General features: G+C 50.6%; 1 protein-coding gene across 1 annotated transcript in view; it reads right to left on the bottom strand.

Moving 5' to 3' along the window:
* The window catches only part of TMX2 (thioredoxin related transmembrane protein 2), a 34824-nt gene extending 9043 nt beyond the window's left edge, over positions 1–25781 (bottom strand). The window contains exons 1-5 of the mRNA XM_069233066.1: positions 25521–25781; positions 19207–19267; positions 11105–11218; positions 8473–8549; positions 1307–1413 (exon numbers count right to left, since the gene is read on the bottom strand). Of these exons, the coding sequence (XP_069089167.1) occupies positions 1307–1413; positions 8473–8549; positions 11105–11218; positions 19207–19267; positions 25521–25709 (548 nt within the window). The 5' untranslated portion in view covers positions 25710–25781. The remainder of the gene's footprint in view (positions 1–1306; positions 1414–8472; positions 8550–11104; positions 11219–19206; positions 19268–25520) is intronic.
* Between the last annotated feature and the right edge of the window lie 263 nt (positions 25782–26044).

Raw genomic sequence — 26044 nt, 5'->3', positions numbered from 1 at the left:
GACTCAAAGAGTGGTCAGCTGTCAGCACCATACCGATGCGCAGAGGAGGCCCGGCTCAGCAGGTCCTGTGACAGCTTGGGATATGTAGAGGCAAGAAAGGCAGGTATGAACTGTCTGCTCCACAGAGGTGGCTGGGGCAGGTGTAAGTTTAAGTATGATAGATCGACACACTGGGCTGTGAGGAGACACTACTAGGTTCTGACAGATGTAAACACACCTAGATCTCTCACACCAGCCTGGCTAACTTGACACAGTGGTTGAAAGCCTTTGAGGCAGGTGGGGTGTCACAGAAGTCAGCATACAGTATATCACATGTCCTATGAGGAACTTCTATATGTTCTCAAGAGTCAAACCTAGACCTCAGAACCCCTTGTTCTAGAGCCACACATCTGCTGGAGTAGGTCTACTGTACTGTATATAAAAGAGGACATATTTAAAGGCCTTTACACTACATTCTTTCCCTTCACTGGTTCATGTTTATCATTATTCCCTCTTAGTTGGAGGAGTTCTTGATTAAGGAAGACATTCTTCAATATGAATGAGGAGACATCACACTCCCTTTCAACCTGGGAGAAGGAGGGCACTCTACTTCAGAGAGTGCAAGGAACATCCCATTACAGCATTGCCTCGAACCACTGGGAGGAAGAAACACAACAGCATAACACACACTTCTGGTCCGAGGGAAGGGCAAACCCTGCAGAATAACAGAGTAAATACACAGAGGGATCAAGGAAGATCTGGGTCAAAGACAGAAGCGAAGCCGAAAGGACAACACAACTTTCTCGTCCGAGGAAAGACGCAACATCACAGGACATCATCACCTGCTCCCCGCGTCTGAAGAAAGACGTAACACTGCAGGACAGCAATGCCACTTTACTGAGGGGAAAGGGGCGTCTTAAGGCAGCTATGGGAAACGTGGCATTACAGGGCACGACTGCCAATAAAGGGAGAGGGGAGACACCAGAGGCCTGCACGCTACAGGTTCTGGAAGAAAAATACCTGATGACAGATGTAACTTCAGGGATATGGAAAACCATGGCCTTGGGTTCAGAGGGGAAGTAACAGCACATTCTTCTGTCTGAGGGAAGCAGCCAAATCTCAGGATAGGTTCTCACTACCCTATCAGGAGCAACCTAGGCAGAAATTCCTTCTCTGGGGAAAGGCGATGCAAACCTTTTTTCAGATGACAAGGTGACATAAATCGTTAATGCCAAGGAGGGGATGTGACTTCACAGGAGAGCACTTGCCACAGGGGGAGGAAGTTAGAGGCAGTCCATACTTGGTCCACACAAGCAGCAGAACTTACTTTAGAGAGAGGTCAGCAAACACAGGTGCGAAGGACTGACATTCAGAGGACCAGTTTGCAAAGAACTCCACAAGCCACGTCACCCGCCGATCTTTATCAATCTCTTCCTGCCGCAGGGAGAAACAAAACTAAATTAGATACAGACACCACTGAATGCTTCACAGAATAACCTTGTGTAAGGTAGAGAGGTATGCAGGAACATCTCAAAATGGATCAATGGAACAAGTAACATGGTGGAAGAGATCAGTCCATGGATGGGAAGGAGACAAAAGAGGTGATTCTCGGTGCCGCTCCTGAACGCAACAGGAATAGAGTAAGTCTATTGCGTAATGAAAGGTCACCCCACAGGCTTGGGGCAAATGAGGGTAAGCCCGGCCCTGCAGGAGTTACAAGCTGTAAGAATGTCAGCATAGAAGGTGATTTTAGGAGTGAGTTAGTCGGGTTTCTAGGAGCGGACTGTTCCGAGGATCATTTGGCAGCTTCGTATGGGGATTTGTGTTGGGAGAGGGAGCAGTGCCGATGATTTATGGTTCAGAGCCTTCACGGTTGTGTTGGAACAAACTATGTGGTTAAGTACAAATGTACTATTCTTAACTCCAAGCCTAGGTATGTTAAGTGTATTTACCACCAAGGAGCATCGAGGCGAAGTTAAGAATGCTGAATCTATGCTGACCTTCGTGCGGTTACAGCAGTCGATATTTAGGCCACAATACTTTGTAAGGTCAATAATAAGAGCTCAATATTCTGGTAGAAAACCTACTCTGCTGCTGCATGAACTGCCGCCTTTAAAAGGGCGAGCTCCTGGAGACCAGCTAGATAAGTGCCCATCAATGTTAGCTAGGACAAGGTTTTTGACCAGAAGTTGTTTTGGAATACGGAAAGGTTGCTACCACCGTTGTTGCCTGTAGAGTAATTTTTATGCGGAGCTGCATGATTTGCACAGGATCAGTATGAAGCCTAGAGATCATCCACAGGGGATGGAGCCTCACAATTTCATGTTATTGAGCTGTTCATGCATCTAAGTTTAGTGTGCCACCACTGAGGTAGACAAATGCATTCTTTGCTTAGTTCACTTTAACTGATATGGTAAACATCTAAGTTGTTGGTCACCAGACTAGACCTAAATGTGTGGACCCAAAAAACAAGACCCCTTTCAGAACCGGATATGGAAAGTCAGATTTGAAAGTGTCCTCTCCAGGACTAGTTAATATTAGAAACAAGAAAAGACCATATCATCTTTATAACCAACTCAAACTGAGTTGGGAATTCACATTTTCTCTCTAGAACCATCTATGAAGGAGCAGAAAAGAAATCTGATCTCCGTGGGAACTAAAAAAATATCATCGCCTCTTAAGAAAAACACTGCAAAGAGGACTTAAATGAGCACATTCATTCTATAAACAGCTCAGGGGTCAGAAAAGACCATGATCGCATTACAGCCTGCGCAGGAGCTTAGGACCTCACTCAACCATCAAACCCAGGCCTTCTCCGGAACCAGCTCAGAGCGGAGAAATGGCTCAGATCGTGAGTCTACTCACAGGAACGGGAGCTGAGCACGTTGTTCCCATGTTGGATGGCGGCCACAGGTAACTTATTTTACTATTTGTGTGTTACGCAATCCCAGCAGTACATTTCAAGCTGTAACAGTTGCAGTGGCCACCGCATACTTGTCACATGTTAATTATCATTTTGCCATCAAAAGGAGTCTTAAATAGGTGTTGCTGCAACAGGAGGCAGAACCCCTGCAGTATTGATCTGTCTAGAAGGAGTATCTGCTGCCTCCGGCTGCTGAAGTTTCTTCTGATGTGGCTCTTGGGTTGCAGCATTTCTTCTCTCTCCTCCCGCTGCGAGTGCCATGTTAGCAAAGCATGAGGGTTTGCAGCGTGCCTGTTCACACCTTCTACTGCGTCTCTCCTTCCAGCAGAGTAGCTGTTCTTGCTCCTCGTCTGCACCATTGACTATTTCTTGTATACAAGCGTGCTTGCGAGCTGGGTGTGCTTCTGCAGCCCTTTGTCTATAGAGGGTCCTGTGGAGCAAGTTTGTTATGTTTCATCCCCCCGTAGGCACCGCGGATCTAGCTTTGCCGGGATCTTTAATGTCCTCTTGTGTATTACTAAACACTGTGTGAACTGATCATACCAAGGTACTCATTTGTGTTCTCCGTGCACTACGAAGTCTCTATGTAGGAAGCATCATCCTGACCCTCCTCTTGCATGGTTAAGCTCATGATTCAAACAGACAAATGTATTTGACACGTGTCACAAGTACACTATTACATTATCATCAGATGAGGTCTTTTCTGGAGGTGAAGCTTTAACAGCAAAAAATTTCTGATGTCGGAGTCAACACCGAACATAGCCCTGAAGTTGGTCACCCTTTTGATGTCGATCTTCCAGGTGTAGTCATTTGCTTGAGGCTCCCACCCTTTTTGACCAAAGCTGCTTTCGAGTGTAATCCTCTTGAGGTGGGCTTTCAGCTAACACCCGTCTCCATCAATGCTTGAATCTTCTGTGGTGGATGTTTTGGTGTCCTAGGTGCAGTGTCAGTCTGGAGAGGTGCAAGTTTCCCTGGGTGGGGCAGGGAGGAACATTCTCCAGAGTCAAAATCTTCTTTATGAAAGGGGATCAGCACCTTTCCCCTTCGTCTACGTTTATGAATTAGACAGCTCTGTCTCTTCTTGCACCTAAATTTACTGCAGATCTTCTCTTTTTCGTTCACTTCATTTTTGGACTCTTGTAGGTTGTGGTGACTGAATAGGAACCGGCAGATGACTGTGTATGGTTTCTAGTTTTCCCTTCGGCCTCTTATGGCTAGGGCATTTAGGAGCAACATATGATGTAAGGGACTCATCAAGCAATTTGTTTGTGGTTGCCCATGAGGGAGTATCAATGCAGACAGGCTTCCAAAAAAATGGCGGTGCCAACGTTTTAATGTATTTTAGACGCAGAGAGCTGAACTTGGCATCCAAGGTCGTTCAGTGATAATAGTAGAGTCTTTCAGGTCGAGGCAGTACTTCTTTCTGAAGAGTTATGTATTGAGATTAAAAACCCTGCAGTCTCTGTACTACATGTTGGGGTAATCCCACGGTAGACTAAAGTTACACATCCTATGTAAAGAAGGTTGCACTATGGGCAGAGCCCAAAGGGTGTCTTGTCCAGAACTTATATTAAAAAAACATGGTCAAAAGGCATAGAGAAAGTCTTGTTTTTAGGTAATTGTAGAAAACCTTAATATACATCTGTCCAACCTCTATGGAAAAAATGACTGCAGTATCGGCTCAATCTTCAGCATCTTTTCAATCTTTGATTACTTTAGATGTTCTATGGTGTAGGAAAGGGCCATTATTCTGGCATATTTATCCACACTTTGTGTGATGTCAGTGTACTTGGACTGTAGTTCAATGGGATCCTGCTAACCAGGACCCCAGTGACAGTGCTCTCACCCCTATATTTTGTTGTTGGTTGCCTTTCCTACCCACAATTGGCATACAGGTGCACCCATGTGAGTCCCTGGTATATGGTACCTAGGTACCCAGGGCATTGGTCCACCACAGGCTGCAGCATGTACTATGCCACCCATAGCAGTCCATGCAAACTGTGACTGCAGGCCAACTATTGCAGCCTTCCTGAAAGGGTGCATGCACCCTTTCACTGCTAAACCTAATCACTGCACTTAGACCCTATAAGTAACCCCTCTGGTAGGCCCTTCAGCCAAAGGGCAGGGTCCATGTCTAAGTGTGAGGGTACCCCTGCATGAGCAGGGCACCCCTACAGACCCCAGGCCAATACCTGGACTCTGCAAGTGCGGGGAAGCCATCTTAAGGTATGTAGTGGGTACTGGTCAACACAAGTGGTCCAACTACATGATGGCTACCCCGAACCCAGGCATGTTTGGTACCAAAGATGTTGAAATCATGCAACTACACAGATTCCAGTGTTAGCTGCATGATAACATGTACTCTGGGGGTTCCCTAGGGGATCCCCCAGTTCTGCCTGTGCAGCCTTACGGTGTCTAGCTGACAGCCCGAGCTGCTGCTGACCCCAGACACTGTTCTGTCCTCCTGCTGGTGAGCCAGGGTCAGGTCGGAGGAGCAGAGCAAAGGATTTCCTGAAAGGAAGAGGTGTGACCACCTCTCCCTGTGTATTAGGTGTCTAAGGGTGGGGTGGGCTGGCCTCTGAGCGCCACCAGACTGCTTTGAAGGGACATTTGGCGCCCTCCTTTCATAATCCAGTTTGCACCAGTTCAGGAACACCCAGTTCCCCTTCTGGCGTGAAACTACACAAAGGACAGGGAAGTGACCACCTCCCCTGTCCAGCCCCTCCCTAGGGAGGTGCCAGAGCTCTGCCAGGTGGCCACTTGACTTTGCCATCTTGAAAATAAGATGCGCAGAGGCCCTTTGGAGCATCTGGTTAGTTAGGCCAGGCAGGTGATGTTCCAGACCCCCTCTGATAGGTAGGTCACTGCAGAGAGTGACCAAACCAATTTTAGAGTTATTTAAGGGCTCCCTCGCAGGTTTGTCCTCAGATTCGTCAAGAAAGACTCTACACGGAACTCTCTGCAAGCCATCTCCTGCTCCTGGCCTCTGGAACTACCGCTGGTCTTCCCCTGGAACGGAACAAGTCTGCTTCTGGTGGGAAGGCTCCCACTGCAACATTGTTTCTCCGGATCCTGCAACATCCAAGGCTGTGCATCCTCCAGGGTCACAAGGACTCTGTTTGCACCTGGAAGCAAGAAGGAATCTCCCTTGGAGTGAAGGAGTCGCTCCCCTGTAACCACATGCACCTTAAGGCATCATCGACCAGTTGGTGGGGTCTGCCGTCTCTGGACATCCGAAGATCCTGCAACACAGGTGGCGATTCTGTGGCCTCCTCTGGGTCCTACTTGTCTTCTATCCAAGTTGGGAGACTGTGGGCCCTCGCCTCGACCAGTGGACTGGCTCCCCTGTGCACTATGGCTGTTTTATTTGCCAAGGCTTGGTGACTCTTCCTCTGGGAGATCTTCAGCCTTGAAGTAGCCTCGGCCCCAGCACTCTGCAAACCAAAGATCAACTCCTGTGACGTGGGACTTCTGTTTTGCTGGGCTGGTAAGGCCTCCTTGTGACTCCCTGTCTGGCGCCTGTTAGTCACTCGTGGGGGCTCCATCGATTTCTGTTGGCCTTCCTGTGTGCTGAGGGCAAACTCTGACTCCCCCTCCAGGGCAGAGCCTCCTGCCCCTTGCTAGTCCCTACAATTCTGCTAACTTTTCTTCTGCTTCTATTTGCACTTGCCAGTGCTTGTTGGTGACTTGGCTGGTCACTGGCCCTCCTGGAATCCAGCGACCCTCGAGGGACAGCTCGTAGGCAACTTCTGGGATGTTCATCGACTCCTGGACCCCGCAGCTGGGTTTCCTCTTCTACCGACTTGCAGGAACTTCATCTTCAGGAGGGTGGGCATTGCCACCTGCACCACCTGGGCACCTCCTTGGGTGCTGGACTGTGTCCCCTTCTTTTGCAGGTCCTCCTTGTCTGGAATCCGTCCCTAGGTTCCACCGGCCAGGTCCATGGGCTGTGACAGCAGCTGGGCAATCTGAGGCATCGACAGTCTTCTGAGTTCCTTGTCCCCTCTGCATCCGCGTCCCCAGGGGTATGTACTCTGTCCTCTGGGTATCCTGGGGTAAAGGGACTCTCCATACATCCTCTCGCCTGCTGGTTCCCTCTGGGTTCGCTGGGAAGGGTCCTGAATTCCACAAACTCCAACCACTACTCTCTGTGTTAGTCTGTGGGACAACTGGGTGGGTAACTACCTTACATCTGGTTGCTGGGGTCACTTACTGTACTTACCTCTGGTGCTTCTAACTGCCCCAGCCTCTAGCTAACTACCACACTTACCTTGGCTGGAGCCACTATTTCACATTCCACTTTTCTTAGTATATGGTTTGCCACCCCCCATCCCCCACCCCCATAGGGCCCTGTATATCTCTATGCTATTTCTGCTGGTTATTTTATGCGTATATTGTATGTAATATCTCCAAGGGAGATATACCTATGCTAGTCTAGTAGTAGTGCTGTAATAAAATATCCTTTATTTTTGCAACACCTGTGTGGTCCTTTCTTGTAAGTTGCTGTCTGACTTCTGTGGGATTGCAAGTGCTTTACCTTCCTCCTTTATAAGCTTTAGCTGCTCGCCTCAGCTACCCCTAGAGAGCTTCTGCTATCGGGATGCCTGTTCGCTATCACTAAGGGTTGTCTGGACTCAGTATAGGGTGCCATACCATAGGTGTACACCATAAATTGAGCCAGCCTCCAGCATAAGGCGCTATTTATGTTCATTGGTCTGAAAGTGTTGGGTATCAATCTGTTCTAAGTACTGTTCAGGAAATGTTAAACTAGAGGAGAAAGTCCCAGTGTTCCCAAGGTTACAAAGCAGAACCAGAAGATGGTGATTACGATGTGGGGCCCGGCGGATTTACAGTCGACATCATTGTGAGACACACACATCGCCTACGGTCAGTATACAACAGTGACGGTGAAATAACGCACAGCATCTTCATTTGGAGCAGGGAACCTGCCATGTCAAGAGTATGCGAGAGATGTAATCTTGCTAAATGCAATCACAACCTTATTCTTTGTCCCATTATAAGGGCTCAGATGATGGAAAGAAATCATCAGACTAAGACAGAGATGTTAACAATTGCCCAGCTACAGAAACTAATCCAGTGGAGACCCTCCTACGAGCAGCACTTGCTAGGGGAAGAATATCAAGGAGGGGGCAAGACAAACGGCATCACCTCGGACTATGGATGACTTTCTTGCCTGTTCTAAATAGTCGCGCACACAGTTCAAATGAAGCAGTGCTATGTTTTAAAATATCCTTGGGAGCCTGGCCATGTTTTACTGGCAACCTTTACCACAAGGGTTCACAGTCATGTACCCTGACGTTTTGAGCTCATCACAGATTAGAGGAACCATCGAAGCGGACATGAATCTTATCTCATGGATCTGGAACCGACCTTGTGATGACGTAAGCAAAAGGCGCTGGTGAAAACATGGTCAATTCTAAAAGATTTTGAAGTTTGAAAGTTAGTGGATAAATGCTCAGAATCCAGATCTTCATTGCACAAGCCACTACAAAAGATGCAGCCTAACACAGGCAAGAGGTCCCCACATGGAGGCGCAGTTCAGCACTTACATCGATGGTCTTGTCGTTGAAATATTTGATATATTCTGGTCCCATGTAGAGAGGGGGTGTACATGTCATCAAGAACACTGTAAACAGCAAGAAAAAACACAAAAGAAAGCACTGGTAAAAAGACTATTCAACACTCAATAAAAGTGGGGTGAAAAGGATTATAAGCACAAGGCACAGAGCTCACTTCTCATCTGCAATAAACAATCACTTTAAAGACGGAATCAACACAGAGCAAGATGGCTGCATCCTTCAAACAGGACCTGAGAATCATCAATCACAGAACAGAGAGAAGAGAGGAGTCCTCTCACAGACTGAACAGTTACGGAGTACAAGAGGGGCTGCGGTCGTCATCTGCACTTCAGAGACTTGACTATCACTGAATACAAGAGGGGCTGCGGTCGGTATCTGCACTTCAGAGACTTGACTATCACTGAATACAAGAGGGGCTGCGGTCGGTATCTGCACTTCAGAGACTTGACTATCACTGAATACAAGAGGGGCTGCGGTCAGTATCTGCACTTCAGAGACTTGACTATCACTGAATACAAGAGGCACTGCGGTCGGTATCTGCACTTCAGAGTCTTGACTATCACTGAATACAAAAGGGGCTGCGGTCTATCACTGAATCCAAGAGGGACTGCGGTCTATCACAGACTGTCACTGAATACAAGAGGGGCTGCGGTCGTCATCAGCAAGTCAGAGACTTGACTATCGCTGAATACAAGAGGGGCTGCGGTCGGTATCTGCACTTCAGAGACTTGACTATCACTGAATACAAGAGGCACTGCGGTCGGTATCTGCACTTCAGAGACTTGACTATCACTGAATACAAGAGGCACTGCGGTCTATCACTGAATCCAAGAGGGACTGCGGTCTATCACTGAATCCAAGAGGGACTGCGGTCTATCACAGACGGTCACTGAATACAAGAGGGGCTGTGGTCGGTATCTGCACTTCAGAGACTTGACTATCACTGAATACAAGAGGCACTGGGGTCGGTATCTGCACGTCAGAGACTTGACTATCACTGAATACAAAAGGGGCTGCGGTCTATCACTGAATCCAAGAGGGACTGCGGTCTATCACAGACTGTCACTGAATACAAGAGGGGCTGCGGTCGGTATCTGCACTTCAGAGACTTGACTATCACTGAATACAAGAGGGGCTGAGGTCTATCACTGAATCCGAGAGGGACTGCGGTCAATCACAGACTGTCACTGAATACAAGAGGGGCTCCGGTCGTCATCAGCACTTCAGATCTTGACTATCGCTGAGGACAACAGGGGCTGTGGTCTGCTTCTGCACATCAGGACTAGACTATCACTGAATAGAAGGGGACACCAGGACCTTTAAAAAAATGCCCTACCTAGCTGCCCCGTTACAGAATACAAGGATGGGGGAGAAGCATGGGAGGGACCCTAACATACTCAACATGGACCTTACAAATTGAACCATCAAGGAATACAAAGCAGCAGAGTCACAAGCTTCAAAAAGAGTGTAACACTGAATGCGAGGTAAAGGCTACAAACGTGTAGATCGGGGGGTGACCCATAACTACATCATCACGCAATGCAGGAGGTGGTCAGGAAGGGTTATGACAGATTGAACCATCGCTGAATGAAGAGGGTGAAATCTAGAACAACCGCCTTTCATGTTATCACTGAAAAGGGGAGCCAAGGACTTGGGAACAAAAGCTTCACACACTGAACATCTCCAGTCAGAAGATGGGTAGAACAGGCCTTCAACAAAAACCCTAGGGACTGAGCATTCACTGAGTACAATAGAAGGGGATGAGTGGTGACTAAAACCATAAAAGTGAGTCTGGGAGACTGAACCATAACTAATTACATGAGGTGTTCAAGTATTGCACAAGGACCTTGCACAATGAACCATTAATGCATACCAGCAAGACAAAGTTTTTAAAACCAGATCTACCAGCACAAGCCATCATCACCGAGTACAAAATGGATCCAAGGCCTTCAGAAAGTTTATGGCAGACTGAATACAAGGCAGGCTGAGATCTTGAATATGCATCTTGTGGGCTCAGCCATCAATGAAATCAAAATAGGGGAGGAGGAGGCCTTTGGAAAGAGTACAACAGACTGAACCATAACTGAATGCAAAAAGGTAGTTTGTAAAAAGATTCTTGCCTGGGCTTACCAAGAAACAGACAGACATTTACCAGCCCTGGGTGACTTTTTACCTACACACAGCAAGATAACGAAGGTGACCCTTAGCACGAGAAAGGCAGATCTTTACCTAATCTAAGCTTTACCTAGATAGAGGGTGAGACAGGATGATTCTGACGCAAGCTACGCCTGAGACAGAAGGCGACCCTTCCAGAAGACAGTGAAATAGAGGGAGACTCTTACCTAGAGACATGGTGAGGCAGTGAGACCTTGCCTAGCTATGCAGTGAAATAAAAAGTGATCATTACCTAGGCACACAGGTCATCTAGAGGAAGGAAGCCTTGCCTACACTTGGGGTGCAAAGTGGGGGTTCTTTGCCTGGGCTCAGAGTGAAACAGAAATGGAGAACCTTTTTCAGACATGGAGGGACACAAGAAAAACATTCAAGAAGAGAGAGTGGGCTGAGGTTCAGAAAGAGGACTCTAGAGTGGAGGAAGCCTTACCTAGGCACAGCGTGAGATAGAGCAGTCCCATTCGGATGTCCAGGCGGAAGAAAAGAATCGCGTTGGCCACTTTACTAAACATAAAGATGTTCCCCATGTGCTGCTCAATGGTGACTGTGAAAGACAAAAACATTGAGGTGTGAACAAAAGAGCAGACCAAAAGGGAGAGAGAGGAAGGATGATGCAGAAACAGGGTGAGAAAATAAAAACAAAAAAAATGAGAAACCAAAAAGTTGAGATCACGAACATTAAGATAAAACAGAAAGGGGTACGTGAGGAAAGACTGTAGGAAACTGGCCAGTCTTGTCAGGGTCTTGCACAGTCCTTTGCTAAAGTTTACCTGTTGGTTTAGGGAATAACCAGTTACTTATCTCTTCTCTCCTGGTCACCCTGGTACTTACCTTTTGGGGTTCATGGTTCCTCCAGCTCTACTCGACTGATGCCTCTTCCTTGGGTGGGGGCTGCCTTTCATATTCTACCTTTTATAGTATATGGTTTTGCCCTCACTTTTCACTATTGCTATTACCAGTTTCTATTGCTTTCTATGCAATTCACTGGACTACTGATGTGTATATAATAGTGTATTTACTTACCTCCAGTTGGGGTATTGTCTATATAGTATTTTGATATTTGTGTTACTACAATAAAGTACCTTTATTTTTGTAACACTGAGTGTTTTCTTTCATGTGTGCGAGTACTGTGTGACTATGGTGGTTTTACATGTGCTTTGCATGTCTCCTAGATAAGCCTTGGCTGCTCATCCACAGCTACCCTAGAGAGCCTGGCTTCTAGACACTGTCTACACTACACTAATAAGGGGATACCTGGACCTGGTATAAGATGATAATACCATAGGTACTCACAACACATCAGGCCAGCTTCCTACATCCCGCAGAACAGGAAAATTTGTTTAATTAATTGTTACAGCCACAAGAGCAGTTACAGGACAGGGGTCCGAGGACGGTCTCTCGGAGTACATCAGTTTGAAACACATTTTATACCATTCTCAAGGACCATAAAACTATTAAATGAGAGCAGTTGTCATGGAGCCATGAATGTAAATACCAGCGAGAGAATGCGGGTGGGCCTCGACCGGGGACACAATGTGGGCCAGTGAGTTCTCATCCAGCTGTCCGGCCTGAGGGGCGTGTAGTCAACTTGTGTGCTGTGTGTGTTGCATCCCGCTGGATCTTAATCCAAGTTCTCGTGTGTGCGTGTTTGGCTGTCGGCTAAATGTTATTCCACCTGTGACCTGTCAGTTATTTACCTTCAAGACCTGGTCTCTGGGCTTGCCTGACCAAATACCTTCATGCTGGGGTCGACAGAGAGTTCACAAAGGGGGAATCTATCAGTGGCGATGCGATTTCGTTTGAGTATGAAAATGTATTGTTCGCATACTGTAAGGAAATGCCTCCTTGGCATGGTTACCCCCTGACTTTTTGCCTTTGCTGATGCTAAGTTTGGATTTGAAAGTGTGCTGAGGCCTGCTAACCAGGCCCCAGCACCAGTGTTCTTTCCCTAACCTGTACTTTTGTTTCCACAATTGGCACACCCTGGCACCCAGGTAAGTCCCTTGTTACTGGTACCCCTGGTACCAAGGGCCCTGATGCCAGGGAAGGTCTCTAAGGGCTGCAGCATGTCTTATGCCACCCTGGGGACCCCTCACTCAGCACAGACACACTGCTTGCCAGCTTGTGTGTGCTAGTGGGGATAAAACGACTAAGTCGACATGGCACTCCCCTCAGGGTGCCATGCCAACCTCACACTGCCTATGCAGTATAGATAAGTCACCCCTCTAGCAGGCCTTACAGCACTAAGGCAGGCTGCACTATACCATAGGTGAGGGCATAAGTGCATGAGCACTGTGCCCCTACAGTGTCTAAGCAAAACCTTAGACATTGTAAGTGCAGGGTAGCCATAAGAGTATATGGTCTGGGAGTCTGTCATGCACGAACTCCACAGCACCATAATGGCTACACTGAAAACTGTGAAGTTTGGTATACAACTTCTCAGCACAATAAATGCACACTGATGCCAGTGTACAGTTTATTGTAACATACACCCCAGAGGGCACCTTAGAGGTGCCCCCTGAAACCTTGACCGACTATCCGTGTAGGCTGACTAGTTTCAGCAGCCTGCCACACACCAGACATGTTGCTGGCCACATGGGGAGAGTGCCTTTGTCACTCTGTGGTTAGTAACAAAGCCTGTACTGGGTGGAGATGCTTATCACCTCCCCCTGCAGGAATTGTAACACCTGGCGGTGAGTCTCAAAGGCTCACCCCCTTTGTTACAGCACCCCAGGGCACTCCAGCTAGTGGAGTTGCCCGCCCCCTCCGTCCACGGCCCCACTTTTGGCGGCAAGGCCGGAGGAGATAATGAGAAAAACAAGGAGGAGTCACTGGCCAGTCAGGACAGCCCCTAAGGTGTCCTGAGCTGAGGTGACCAACTTTTAGAAATCCTCCATCTTGCAGATGGAGGATTCCCCCAATAGGATTAGGGATGTACCCCCCTCCCCTCAGGGAGTAGGCACAAAGAGGGTGTAGCCAACCTCAGGGCTAGTAGCCATTGGCTACTAACCCCCCCAGACCTAAACACACCCCTAAATTCAGTATTTAGGGGCTCCCCAGAACCTAGGAACTCAGATTCCTGCAACCTAAGAAGAAGAGAACTGCTGAGCTGAAAAACCCTGCAGAGAAGACGGAGACACCAACTGCTTTAGCCCCAGCTCTACCGGCCTGTCTCCCCACTTCTAAAGACACTGCTCCAGCGACGCTTTCCAACGGGACCAGCGACCTCTGAAGCCTCAGAGGACTGCCCTGCATCTAGAAGGACCAAGAACTCCTGAGGACAGCGCCTCTGTTCACCAAAGACTGCAACTTTGCAACAAAGAGGCAACTTTGAAACAACACGCGTTTCCCTCCGGAAGCATGAGACTTGGCACTCCGCACCCGACGCCCCCGGCTCGACTTGTGGAGAACAATCACTTCAGGGAGGACTCCCCGGCGACTGCGAGACTGTGAGTAGCCAGAGTTGAACCCCCTGAGCCCCCACAGCGACGCCTGCAGAGAGAATCCCGATGCTCCCCCTGACCGCGACTGCCTGCTTCAAAGACCCGACACCCGGTAGAGGCACTGCATCCGCAGCCCCCAGGACCTGAAGGATCCGACCTCCAGTGCAGGAGCGACCCCCAGGTGGCCCTCTCCCTTGCCCAGGTGGTGGCTACCCCGAGGAGCCCCCCCCGCCTGCATCGCTGAATAGACCCCTTGGTCTCCCATTGAATCCTATTGAGAACCCGACGCTTGTTTGCACACTGCACCCGGCCACCCCCGTGCCGCTGAGGGTGTACTTTCTGTGCAGACTTGTGTCCCCCCCGGTGCCCTACAAAACCCCCCTGGTCTGGTCAGACGCGGGTACTTACCTGCTGGCAGACTAGAACCGGGGCACCCCCTTCTCCATTGAAGTCTATGCGTTTTGGGCACCACTTTGACCTCTGCACCTGACTGGCCCTGAGCTGCTGGTGTGGTAACTTTGGGGTTGCTCTGAACCCTCAACGGTGAGCTACCTTGGACCCAAACTTGAACCCCGTAGGTGGTTTACTTACCTGCAAAAACTAACAGACACTTACCTCCCCCAGGAACTGTTGAAAATTGCACTGTCTAGTTTTAAAATAGCTATTTGTCATTTATGTGAAAACTGTATATGCTATTTTGCTAATTCAAAGTTCCTAAAGTACCTACCTGAAATACCTTTCATTTGAAGTATTACTTGTAAATCTTGAACCTGTGGTTCTTAAAATAAACTAAGAAAAGATATTTTTCTATACTAAAACCTATTGGCCTGGAATTGTCTCTGAGTGTGTGTTCCTCATTTATTGCCTGTGTATGTACAACAAATGCTTAACACTACCCTCTGATAAGCCTACTGCTCGACCACACTACCACAAAATAGAGCATTAGAATTATCTCTTTTTGCCACTATCTTACCTCTAAGGGGAACCCTTGGACTCTGTGCATACTATTCCTTACTTTGAAATAGCGCATACAGAGCCAACTTCCTACACATACAAAAACAGATTATCGTGCACATCGTCAGTTATCAATTCAATATAAACAGATGGATTGCTGAATGAAGGTGTGTCTAAATTAATGGACGATTAATGAGTGTGCAAGGGCATGGATGGATGAATCTGAATGCATCAATGAACGCTTGTATATGAGTGCACAGATGAATGGCTGAGTAAATGGGGGGAGTGTATTAATGAACTGCCACCATTACATATGTTCATATTTGTACCATCACTCATTATTTCTAACTGCCTGATCACTCTGGAATGCTCAGTGCCCCTCATTTAATCTTGAATGCAAATTCATAAACCTTGATTTACTATCCAGATTTGCACCGTTTTATATAAATCTTGACCACATTTGCACTATTGCTTATTAATCCATACCTCATGTTCAGATTTGCCCCATCATTCAGTGCCTGTCCAGATCACTGACAAATCTTCCATAGATAATCAGATTTTCAAAGTGCCTAAGTAGCAATCTGTGTCTGCTGACCTTTGCACTAACACTCAGACATCCTGCCTGCGTGCCCAGATTTGCACCATCACACATTAATCCATAGTGGTTGTCCAGCCTGCCAGCTGCTCAGCAATCCTTGTTGGTTTTCTACATCTCTGTGGCACACCTATGCCATGTTTGGCTCCAAATTCCAGATTTTGCACCAACAGTCAGCAGTGCTCGGAGAACGCCGATACTTGCACCTCACAGAAATCTTCAGCACCTTCAGAACCTCGGTTTTTGCTCAACCTAGTCCAACTTTGTCTTATCACAAGGATCCCATACGGTGGGCAGGGCCAGTAATACAAACTGCATGTTTATCAAGGGACAGAGGCCGCCACCTTGTGATCAAGGGCACCATGCACCCTCTGCTGTCGGCTCTGTGTGATGGACATGCATGCTCCTCACTCAAGGTTCGCTGGCTGATGGCTCCTGAACTGTGCATTCATCCAGTGCTGACCTATGTTAGGAACATCCACAGCAGATGCCTGTGCACCGCTGCTCTTGCACTGAGGATATGGGGACAACTAAGAGTGTAACCCCTGAGTGAGGAGATCTGCAACCTAGGCTTCGGTGTGACTGGCGATGGTGGCTTTGTGCTATAGCACAGAGGCACTGGCTTTCTACCTGTAACCTGGTGGTAGGAACTCCTCTTGGTGCACCCCAGTAAGGGCCTCCTCGGTTTCTTTAGATAGGGTCCATCGCATTCATTATGTGCGCCAGATCTGCATTACGTGCATGTGAGAGGCACGAGTTACAGGTGGCCTGGTGACCTGTGTGGTATATTGGGCATCAGTGTGCAAGTGCTACAAACAGTGATCTCCTTTCTGTGAGCTGACAGAGTCCATCTTGGACACACCAGTCTGCAAATACGCGCTTCCTTCCCCCATTCTGAATCCGAGGTCCTGGAGGGTGGAGAGGTATCCAGCCAGTTCCTTCTGTCCAGAACAGCTTTCACCTATGCTACACCACACTTCCCATTCTCCGTGTTGAGTCGGTGTCCAATTATAGCAACAGGAAAAGATGCAGGGTCTGTCTGAAGCCAATACACATAACATCAACAACAACGTGACCTAGGCTTCCTGTGTACTGGGTTCATTAGTCTGTGATATGAGGCCTGGGAGAGGGGCATGATGCTTCTACAGGATTGCAGGAGGACTTTGAACTGCTGCAGACCCTCTGGCTGCCTGTGGCATCCCACCATGGAGCAGCAGACAGATATTGCATGAGGTCATCGAGGTCTCCTGTGCAACAGTGTAGGAAGCGAGAACAAGAGGTCTAGCAGTGGACATTGCACAGATGGCATTCTTCCAACAATCTAGGCCTAAGTCTGGGAAGCAGCCTTGCTGTGCCGTGGAGAGGACAGCATGTCTGCCTGCACAAGGGGCACACCTGCCCTTGTTAACACGAGCCAACAGGATCCATGGGGCAAGCAACAGAAGGTCCTGCTGGATGCAGAACCCGCTTGAGGACATCTGAACAGAGAGACTGCGCCCAAGAGCCAGGAGGCTGTCACAACCCCAGCAAGAAATACAAATGCAGGGAAGAGCCTCATCTGGGTCAGCTGCCGCCGCATCAACTGTTGTTGATCTGAGAAGTTCATCGGAGGTCCAACTGCCCCAGACCTTCAAAGTGGCTTCATCCCGCTTTACCCAGCTCCAGAAGAACTAGGAGGCTTTGGTCTTCACACCACCAGCAAGAGGTCCAGCAATGTAGGTTTCAGGTTGCCATGATTCAGCTGGAATTGTCATCAAAGCCATTATGGCTCTGTAGACAATCTATCACAGTCAGGGCCTCAACATAAAGACTGATCCTGGGCAGAGTAATGACTCCTCTGGCTGTTACCACATCTGGAAAATCTGAACTGTAGTTTTTGAAATACAGATGCCTAAAGGAACAGGCTTTGGCAAAGCCCATAGTTTTGCCTACGGTTTTGTCAATGGCCAGTGGTGACTGTCTCATACCATTTTTCCCCTTAAGCTATGTTGTTGCTGTGCGATATATGTAAAAAAACAGCATAGAGGTTGAAGGGGGCAAGCAACAAGAGGGAGGAGGGTGGTTGGTGGGGAAACAAACAGAGGGGGTTGAGAGGTTGGAGGGGGTGGCAGAAGCACCAACGGGCAGCAGGAGGCAGCAGCAGGAAGGAGGAGGCGTGATCAGAAGAAGCAAGGAAACGAGAGTGACATGGAACCCAACCAATGGTAAATATTGGTACATAGTTGGCGGGCTCCAAGCCCCTTTTTAAGTTATTTTTTATTATTTTTTTTCATTCTAGGCGAATCCTAAAAAGGCACTCTTGGACAAACTTAGCGAGTACCAAATCACTAATCTATCCGTCCTGCTGAAAAATCAGGATTACAAGTCTGGACCGGTGACTGCGGACACTTGACTGTCACTAGGTGAGTGCTTGTATTAAGAACATCACCACTGTATTTGGTAGTATTCTAATAGCTTGGGTAGTGGGTTTGTGGATAAACATTTTTAGGGGCGACACCTTCATACTGTCCTTGAGCTATATTTGGGTTTGGAGCACTTTATTCTGACCTTGGTATGAGTGTAGCATCCAGGAATTTTCTAGGACCAGAGATGGGTCCAGAGACCTTGCATCTGTACCCTGAGCCACCTTTCAGACCCTTGGGCTGGAGCTCAGCTCTTCCGAAAAAACTCCAGGATCTAGGCATTCCCGAAGATCCCGCGATCACCCAGTTCAAGCCCTGTAGGGTAACACTGGCCAGAGTACTAGCACCTAGAGCAAAGGTTCTGTAGTACTGTAAGGGTTCATATCTCTCCCCAGGAGGTGCTGGAATCATCTGTTTTGTGCGCACCTTGTTTTTAACTGAACTATTTACTAACATGCTAATAACATTGTTTTTCTAAAGTAAAGCTGCCACTTAACATCGATACTTGAGGATATTATTTACAGAGTCTTGAGTTTCTAACCCCTCCGCCCCTTGGAATCATGTCCTCACTGCTCATCACTGCTACGGCTGACAGCCCCAAAGGAGTATCCTGGGTATCCAAGTGGACTGAGCGAGTACTGTGGATCAGTGGTGAAGCCAGTATATGGATCAGACGCTGCCCAGTACCCACAGCCTGTCCTGGGTCTCACGACAAGGCCTTGCGCCATCAAACATGCTTTTGGTTTTAAAGTAGAGGGTGAAGGGGGTCCAAGCTGTGTCTGGCAGTAGGAAGGAACAGTGTAGGCAGGCAGGACATGGATGACCCGTGCCTGTGCTTGCATCCACCACGAGGACTGAGAAGTAGACAGCTCACAGACAAGACAGGCAAACCACAAAGAAACAGCCAAAAATGTGGGAGGGAGAATGATGGAGGAAAAATAGAAAAATGTGATGTGATGGGGAAAAGGAAACCAGATGGAGAGGAACGCTAAATTAGCACGCGATATACTGGGAGCAAACGTCCCGAAAAGACTGTACAAGCCAACACTGGTATGGTAAAAAAAAGAGAGAGCAAATCAGAGACAGCAGAACATGAGAAAGAGCTCCAAGGAGATGAGAGAACATGCACTGGGCTTACTGGAGCGCCGGTTCTTCATCATGACGATGGCGCTGAGGAACATCAGTATCTCCACCTCCCTCTGAAAGAGATGGACAAGGCGGTCACAGGAGGGTCAGCCATGAGAACCTGCAGCGAGGGAACCCCCGACACAGAGACAAGGCCCAGAGAGCATGTGCCAACTGGGAAACAGAGATAATGATGGTGCTTTATGTGACCACAGGTAAGCGGGAGTAAATCAATCATGCGCTTTACGCTCTCATCACTTAAGCATCCACACACCAAGAACTCTTCACGTCTTAAGGTTTTCCTGTTCCTCACATTGCATTTCCACTGGGTTGTCAGTTTTGTTGCCATTTTTCCTCACATTGGTCTCCCTGGATAATGTCCCCTCACCCCAGCTGCGGCAGGAGAGGCGGAGAACAGAAAGTTTCACATTCAGCTTACATCTTTTAGGAGAGGACATTTGCAGCCTTCATAGATGGTTTTACCTTTAAATGTGTACATGTGGTATCTGCCTCTGTGGACTTGTGTTTTGTTTTACAAGTATTCTGTGTTTTTGTGTAGCGTTAAGGCTCTTAACTGACAACGATAAGGCTGATAGCATCCTGCAGTATAATGGGCACAGATCACCAGTCCACATAAGGAGGCTTGGAGGCAGGAGTACAGCAGCAGGAAGCCGGGGGTGGATTGGGACAGGAGTACAGCTGCAGGTAGCCGGGGCTGGACTGGGGCAGGAGTACAGCAGCAGGAAGCCGGGGGTGGATTGGGACAGGAGTACAGCTGCAGGTAGCCGGGGCTGGATTGGGGCAGGAGTACAACAGCAGGTAGCCGGGGCTGGATTGGGGCAGGAGTACAACAGCAGGTAGCCGGGGCTGGACTGGGGCAGGAGTACAGCAGCAGGTAGCCGGGGCTGGACTGGGGCAGGAGTACAGCAGCAGGTAGCCGGGGCTGGACTGGGGCAGGAGTACAGCAGCAGGAAGCCGGGGCTGGACTGGGGCAGGAGTACAGCAGCAGGAAGCCGGGGCTGGACTGGGGCAGGAGTACAGCAGCAGGAAGCCGGGGCTGGACTGGGGCAGGAGTACAGCAGCAGGAAGCCGGGGCTGGACTGGGGCAGGAGTACAGCAGCAGGAAGCCGGGGCTGGACTGGGGCAGGAGTACAGCAGCAGGAAGCCGGGGGTGGACTGGGACAGGAGTACAGCTGCAGGAAGCCGGGGGTGGATTGGGACAGGAGTACAGCTGCAGGAAGCCGGGGGTGGATTGGGACAGGAGTACAGCTGCAGGTAGCCGGGGCTGGATTGGGGCAGGAGTACAACGGCAGGTAGCCGGGGCTGGATTGGGGCAGGAGTACAACGGCAGGTAGCCGGGCTGGATTGGGGCAGGAGTACAGCGGCAGGTAGCCGGGGGTGGACTGGGACAGGAGTACAGCAGCAGGTAGCCGGGGGTGGACTGGGACAGGAGTACAGCTGCAGGTAGCCAGGGGGTGGACTGGGGCAGGAGTACAGCTGCAGGTAGCCAGGGGGTGGACTGGGGCAGGAGTACAGCTGCAGGAGTACAGCTGCAGGTAGCCGGGGCTGGATTGGGGCAGGAGTACAGCTGCAGGTAGCCGGGGCTGGATTGGGGCAGGAGTACAGCTGCAGGTAACCGTGGCTGGATCGGGGCAGGAGTACAGCTGCAGGTAACCGTGGCTGGATCGGGGCAGGAGTACAGCTGCAGGTAACCGTGGCTGGATCGGGGCAGGAGTACAGCTGCAGGTAGCCGTGGGTGGATCGGGGCAGGAGTACAGCTGCAGGTAGCCGTGGGTGGATCGGGGCAGGAGTACAGCTGCAGGTAGCCGGAGGGTGGACTGGGGCAGGAGTACAGCTACAGGTAGCCAGAGGGTGGACTGGGGCAGGAGTACAGCTACAGGTAGCCGGGGGGTGGACTGGGGCAGGAGTACAGCTACAGGTAGCCGGGGGGTGGACTGGGGCAGGAGTACAGCTGCAGGTAGCCGGGGGTGGACTGGGGCAGGAGTACAGCTACAGGTAGCCGCAGGGAGCTGGGGGTGGATTGGGGCAGGAGTACAGCTGCAGGTAGCCGGGGGTGGATTGGGGCAGGAGTACAGCTGCAGGTAGCCGGGGGTGGATTGGGGCAGGAGTACAGCTGCAGGTAGCCGGGGGTGGATTGGGGCAGGAGTACAGCTGCAGGTAGCCGGGGGTGGATTGGGGCAGGAGTACAGCTGCAGGTAGCCGGGGGTGGATTGGGGCAGGAGTACAGCTGCAGGTAGCCGGGGGTGGATTGGGGCAGGAGTACAGCTGCATGTAGCCGGGGGTGGATTGGGGCAGGAGTACAGCTGCAGGTAGCCGGGGGTGGATTGGGGCAGGAGTACAGCTGCAGGTAGCCGGGGGTGGATTGGGGCAGGAGTACAGCTGCAGGTAGCCGGGGGTGGATTGGGGCAGGAGTACAGCTACAGGTAGCCGGGGGATGGACTGGGACAGGAGTACAGCTACTGGTAGCCGGGGGATGGACTGGGACAGGAGTACAGCTACTGGTAGCCGGGGGTGGATTGGGGCGGGAGTACAGCTGCAGGTAGCCAGGGGTGGATTGGGGCGGGAGTACAGCTGCAGGTAGCCGGGGTGTGGACTGGGGCAGGAGTACAGCTGCAGGTAGCCGTGGGGTGGATTGGGGCAGGAGTACAGCTGCAGGTAGCCGGGGGTGGCAGATAGCCGGGGGTGGATTGGGGAGGAGTACAGCTGCAGGTAGCCGGGGTGGATTGGGGCAGGAGTACAGCTACAGGTAGCCGGGGGGTGGACTGGGGCAGGAGTACAGCTACAGGTAGCCGGGGGGTGGACTGGGGCAGGAGTACAGCTACAGGTAGCCGGGGGGTGGACTGGGGCAGGAGTACAGCTACAGGTAGCCGGGGGGTGGACTGGGGCAGGAGTACAGCTACAGGTAGCCGGGGGGTGGACTGGGGCAGGAGTACAGCTACAGGTAGCCGGGGGGTGGACTGGGGCAGGAGTACAGCTACAGGTAGCCGGGGGGTGGACTGGGGCAGGAGTACAGCTACAGGTAGCCGGGGGTGGACTGGGGCAGGAGTACAGCTACTGGTAGCCGGGGGGTGGATTGGGACAGGAGTACAGCTACTGGTAGCCGGGGGGTGGATTGGGACAGGAATACAGCTACAGGTAGCCGGGGTGTGGACTGGGGCAGGAGTACAGCTGCAGGTAGCCGGGGGGTGGACTGGGGCAGGAGTACAGCTGCAGGTAGCCGGGGGGTGGACTGGGGCAGGAGTACAGCTGCAGGTAGCCGGGGGGTGGACTGGGGCAGGAGTACAGCTGCAGGTAGCCGGGGGGTGGACTGGGGCAGGAGTACAGCTGCAGGTAGCCGGGGGTGGACTGCGGCAGGAGTACAGCTGCAGGTAGCCGGGGGGTGGACTGGGGCAGGAGTACAGCTGCAGGTAGCCGGGGGTGGACTGGGGCAGGAGTACAGCTGCAGATAGCCGTGGGGTCTTTTGGGGCAGGAGTACAGCTGCAGGTAGCCGGGGGGTGGACTGGGGCAGGAGTACAGCTACAGGTAGCCGTAGGGGTGGACTGGGGCAGGAGTATAGCTGCAGGTAGCCGGGGTGGATTGGGGCAGGAGTACAGCTGCAGGTAGCCGTGGGTGGATTGGGGCAGGAGTATAGCTGCAGGTAGCCGGGGGTGGATTGGGGCAGGAGTACAGCTGCAGGTAGCCGGGGGGTGGACTGGGGCAGGAGTACAGCTACAGGTAGCCGGGGGGTGGACTGGGGCAGGAGTACAGCTGCGGGTAGCCGGGGGGTGGACTGGGGCAGGAGTACAGCTGCGGGTAGCCGGGGGGTGGACTGGGGCAGGAGTACAGCTACAGGTAGCCGGGGGGGTTGGACTGGGGCAGGAGTACAGCTACAGGTAGCCGGGGGGTTGACTGGGGCAGGAGTACAGCTGCAGGTAGCCGTGGGGTCTTTTGGGGCAGGAGTACAGCTGCAGGTAGCCGTGGGGTCTTTTGGGGCAGGAGTACAGCTGCAGGTAGCCGGGGGGTGGACTGGGGCAGGAGTACAGCTGCAGGTAGCCGGGGGGTGGACTGGGGCAGGAGTACAGCTGCAGGTAGCCGGGGGGTGGACTGGGGCAGGAGTACAGCTGCAGGTAGCCGGGGTGGACTGAGGCAGGAGTACAGCAGCAGGTAGCCGGGGCTGGATCGGGGCAGAGGAAAGAGGTTATCAGGGGTCACAGGCATGGTATGGCAGGTTTGTGTGAATAACTGCAGTCAAAGCCGGAGTGTAGTCACCATGGATCATGATATGCATGTTAACCACCAAGGGGCGAAAGGCTAGTCAAGGAGTTACTGCCATGGTAAGTGAAGCTGACAGGGGTTGCTGCTATGGGTATGAGAGGGTATTGAAGGTTAGGAAGGATATCCTAGGCCATCAGTACAGTCTGTTTGTTTTGATGCCACCAAAACACCTTCAGACTTTGGGATTTCATTTAACGGACCAGTAGACTGCGAGATTTGTAGTCTCAGATCAGTGAACTGATACAGCTAGAAACATTGAATGGTGAAATGGAACTCCCTGGGCTGGAAGAGCTGTATCTAGTGTGGAGGCACTTGGTTAGCCTGGTAATAAGGTCATCTGCCAGGTCTAGTTATGGGGGTCAGGAGTAGGTGTCATCTGTTAGCCTTGTTTATAAGGGGTCAGAAACAGATGCCATCTGGTAACCCTGATTATAAGAGGGTCACAAGCAGATGTCATCTGGTAACCCCAGTTATAATGAGTCAAAGCAGGTGTCATCTAGTAAACCTGGTTGTAAGGGATCATAAGTAGGTGTCACCTGGTAAACCTGGTTATCACGGATCACAAGCAGGTGTCATCCGGTAAACCTGTTTATAAGGGGTCACCAATAGGCGTCACTTAGTAACTCTAGTTATAAGGCATCACAAGCAGAAGGCATCTCATAAGGCTAGTTATACGGTTATCTGTGGTACACCTACTTATAAAGGGTCACAAACAGGTGTCTTCCGGCAACCCCGGTTATAAGGGGTCACAAATATAAGCCATCTGGTAACCCTGGTTATAAGGGGTCACAAGCAGGTGCCACCTGGTAACCCTTTTTACAAGGGGTCACAAGTAGGTGCCATCTAAGCAGTTGTCATATGATAACTCTGGTTTGAAGGGGTTACAAAACAGGTGTCATCTGGTAAACCTGATTATAGGGAATCATAGGCAGGTGGCACCTGATAAAGCCCGATTATAAGGGGTCATAAACAGCTGTCATCTGGTGACTCTGGTTAAAAGGTCATATGGTAACACTAGTTATAAGGGGTGCCAAACAAGTGTCATCAGGTAACCCTAGATATAAAGTCATATGGTAAAGTTATAAGGTAACCTGGTAACACTAGTTTTAAGGGGTCACAAACAGGTTCCAACAGGTATTCCTGGCTATAAGGGGTCACCAATAGGGGCCATCGGGTAACCCTAGTTCTAACGTCATCTGTTAACTCTAGTTATAGGGGATCACAAACAGGTGGCATCTGGTAACTCTAGTTATAATGGGTCACCAACAGGGGTCATCTGGTAACCCTTTTTATAAGGGGTGACCAACAGATGTCATCTGGTAACACTAGTTATAAGGGATTACAAACAGGTGTCCTCTGGTAACACTAGTTATAATGGGTCCCCAACAGGGGTCATCTGGTAACCCTTTTTATAAGGGGTGACCAACAGATGTCATCTGGTAACACTAGTTATAAGGGATTACAAACAGGTGTCCTCTGGTAACACTAGTTATAATGGGTCACCAACAGGGGTCATCTGGTAACCCTTTTTATAAGGGGTGACCAACAGATGTCATCTGGTAACCCTAGTTACAAAGCCATCTGGTATCACTAATTATAAGGGACCACAATCAGGTGTCACCTGGTAACCCTGGCTATAAGGGGTCACCAACAAGAGTAACCTGGTAACTCGGTTTTTAGGGGTTACCAACAGGGGTCATCTGGTAAACCTGGATATAAAGTCACCTGATGTCACTAGTTACAAGGGATCACAAACAGGGGTCATCTGGTCACCCATGTTATCAGGGGTCACCAACAGAGGTCACGTTATAAGTTGTCACCTGGTAACCCTGGATATGACGTCATCTGGTAAGGTTACAAGGTCACCTCCTGACCCTGGCTACCAGGGGTCACAAGCAGGTGGCATCCAGAAGCCCTGGTTATAGGACTCGCGTGCAGGGAGCGTGAGGTCACCAGAGGGTCGCGTGAGGTCATGACCCACAGCCCTGCCGTTAAGGTCAGGCACGGGCTCCTCTGTCCCTTTAAAGGGCCGTGACGTCACGAGCGCTTACCCAGTCAAAGTCGCAGGAGTTGCCGTCCTCGCGCTGGGTGGGCAGGCCCAGGCACAGCGGCGGCGCCTTCCGCACCAGCGGGAAGGCGAGCGACAGCAGAGCCGAGAAGAGGTAGTAGGGCCGCGCCAGCCACCGCGTGAGCCGCGGGGCCGAGTACAGCAGGGCGAGCAGGGGCGCCAGGACCGCCATGGTTCAGGGTTACTGGACCGGAGCCCGCGTTGACGTCATCACGCAGGGAGCAGCCAATCAAACCCCGGAACGGCAGATTCAGACTGGAGACGTAACGTCAGTCGCCATCGTGGAACAGGATCTTTAAAAGCAACGACTAGACCACCTCCTCGTCAATATGTATGCCCTCCACCTTTTATCCGTTTAGTGCTAGGCCATCGGCGGCCATCTTGAAACAGGCTGCGTTCTTTCCAGTGCTGTGAGGACAGCCATCTTGGAATGGGATCAATGCCACTATTGTACAGGGGCTGTGACAACTTCCTTGGCACCTGACATTTATGTGCAGCAACCACCGC

The sequence above is a fragment of the Pleurodeles waltl genome, chromosome 4_2 (genome assembly GCF_031143425.1).
Source record: "Pleurodeles waltl isolate 20211129_DDA chromosome 4_2, aPleWal1.hap1.20221129, whole genome shotgun sequence".
Lineage (NCBI taxonomy): Eukaryota > Metazoa > Chordata > Amphibia > Caudata > Salamandridae > Pleurodeles > Pleurodeles waltl.
The sequence above is the reverse complement of the archived record's forward strand: the minus strand, read 5'-3'. Positions and strand labels throughout refer to the sequence as shown.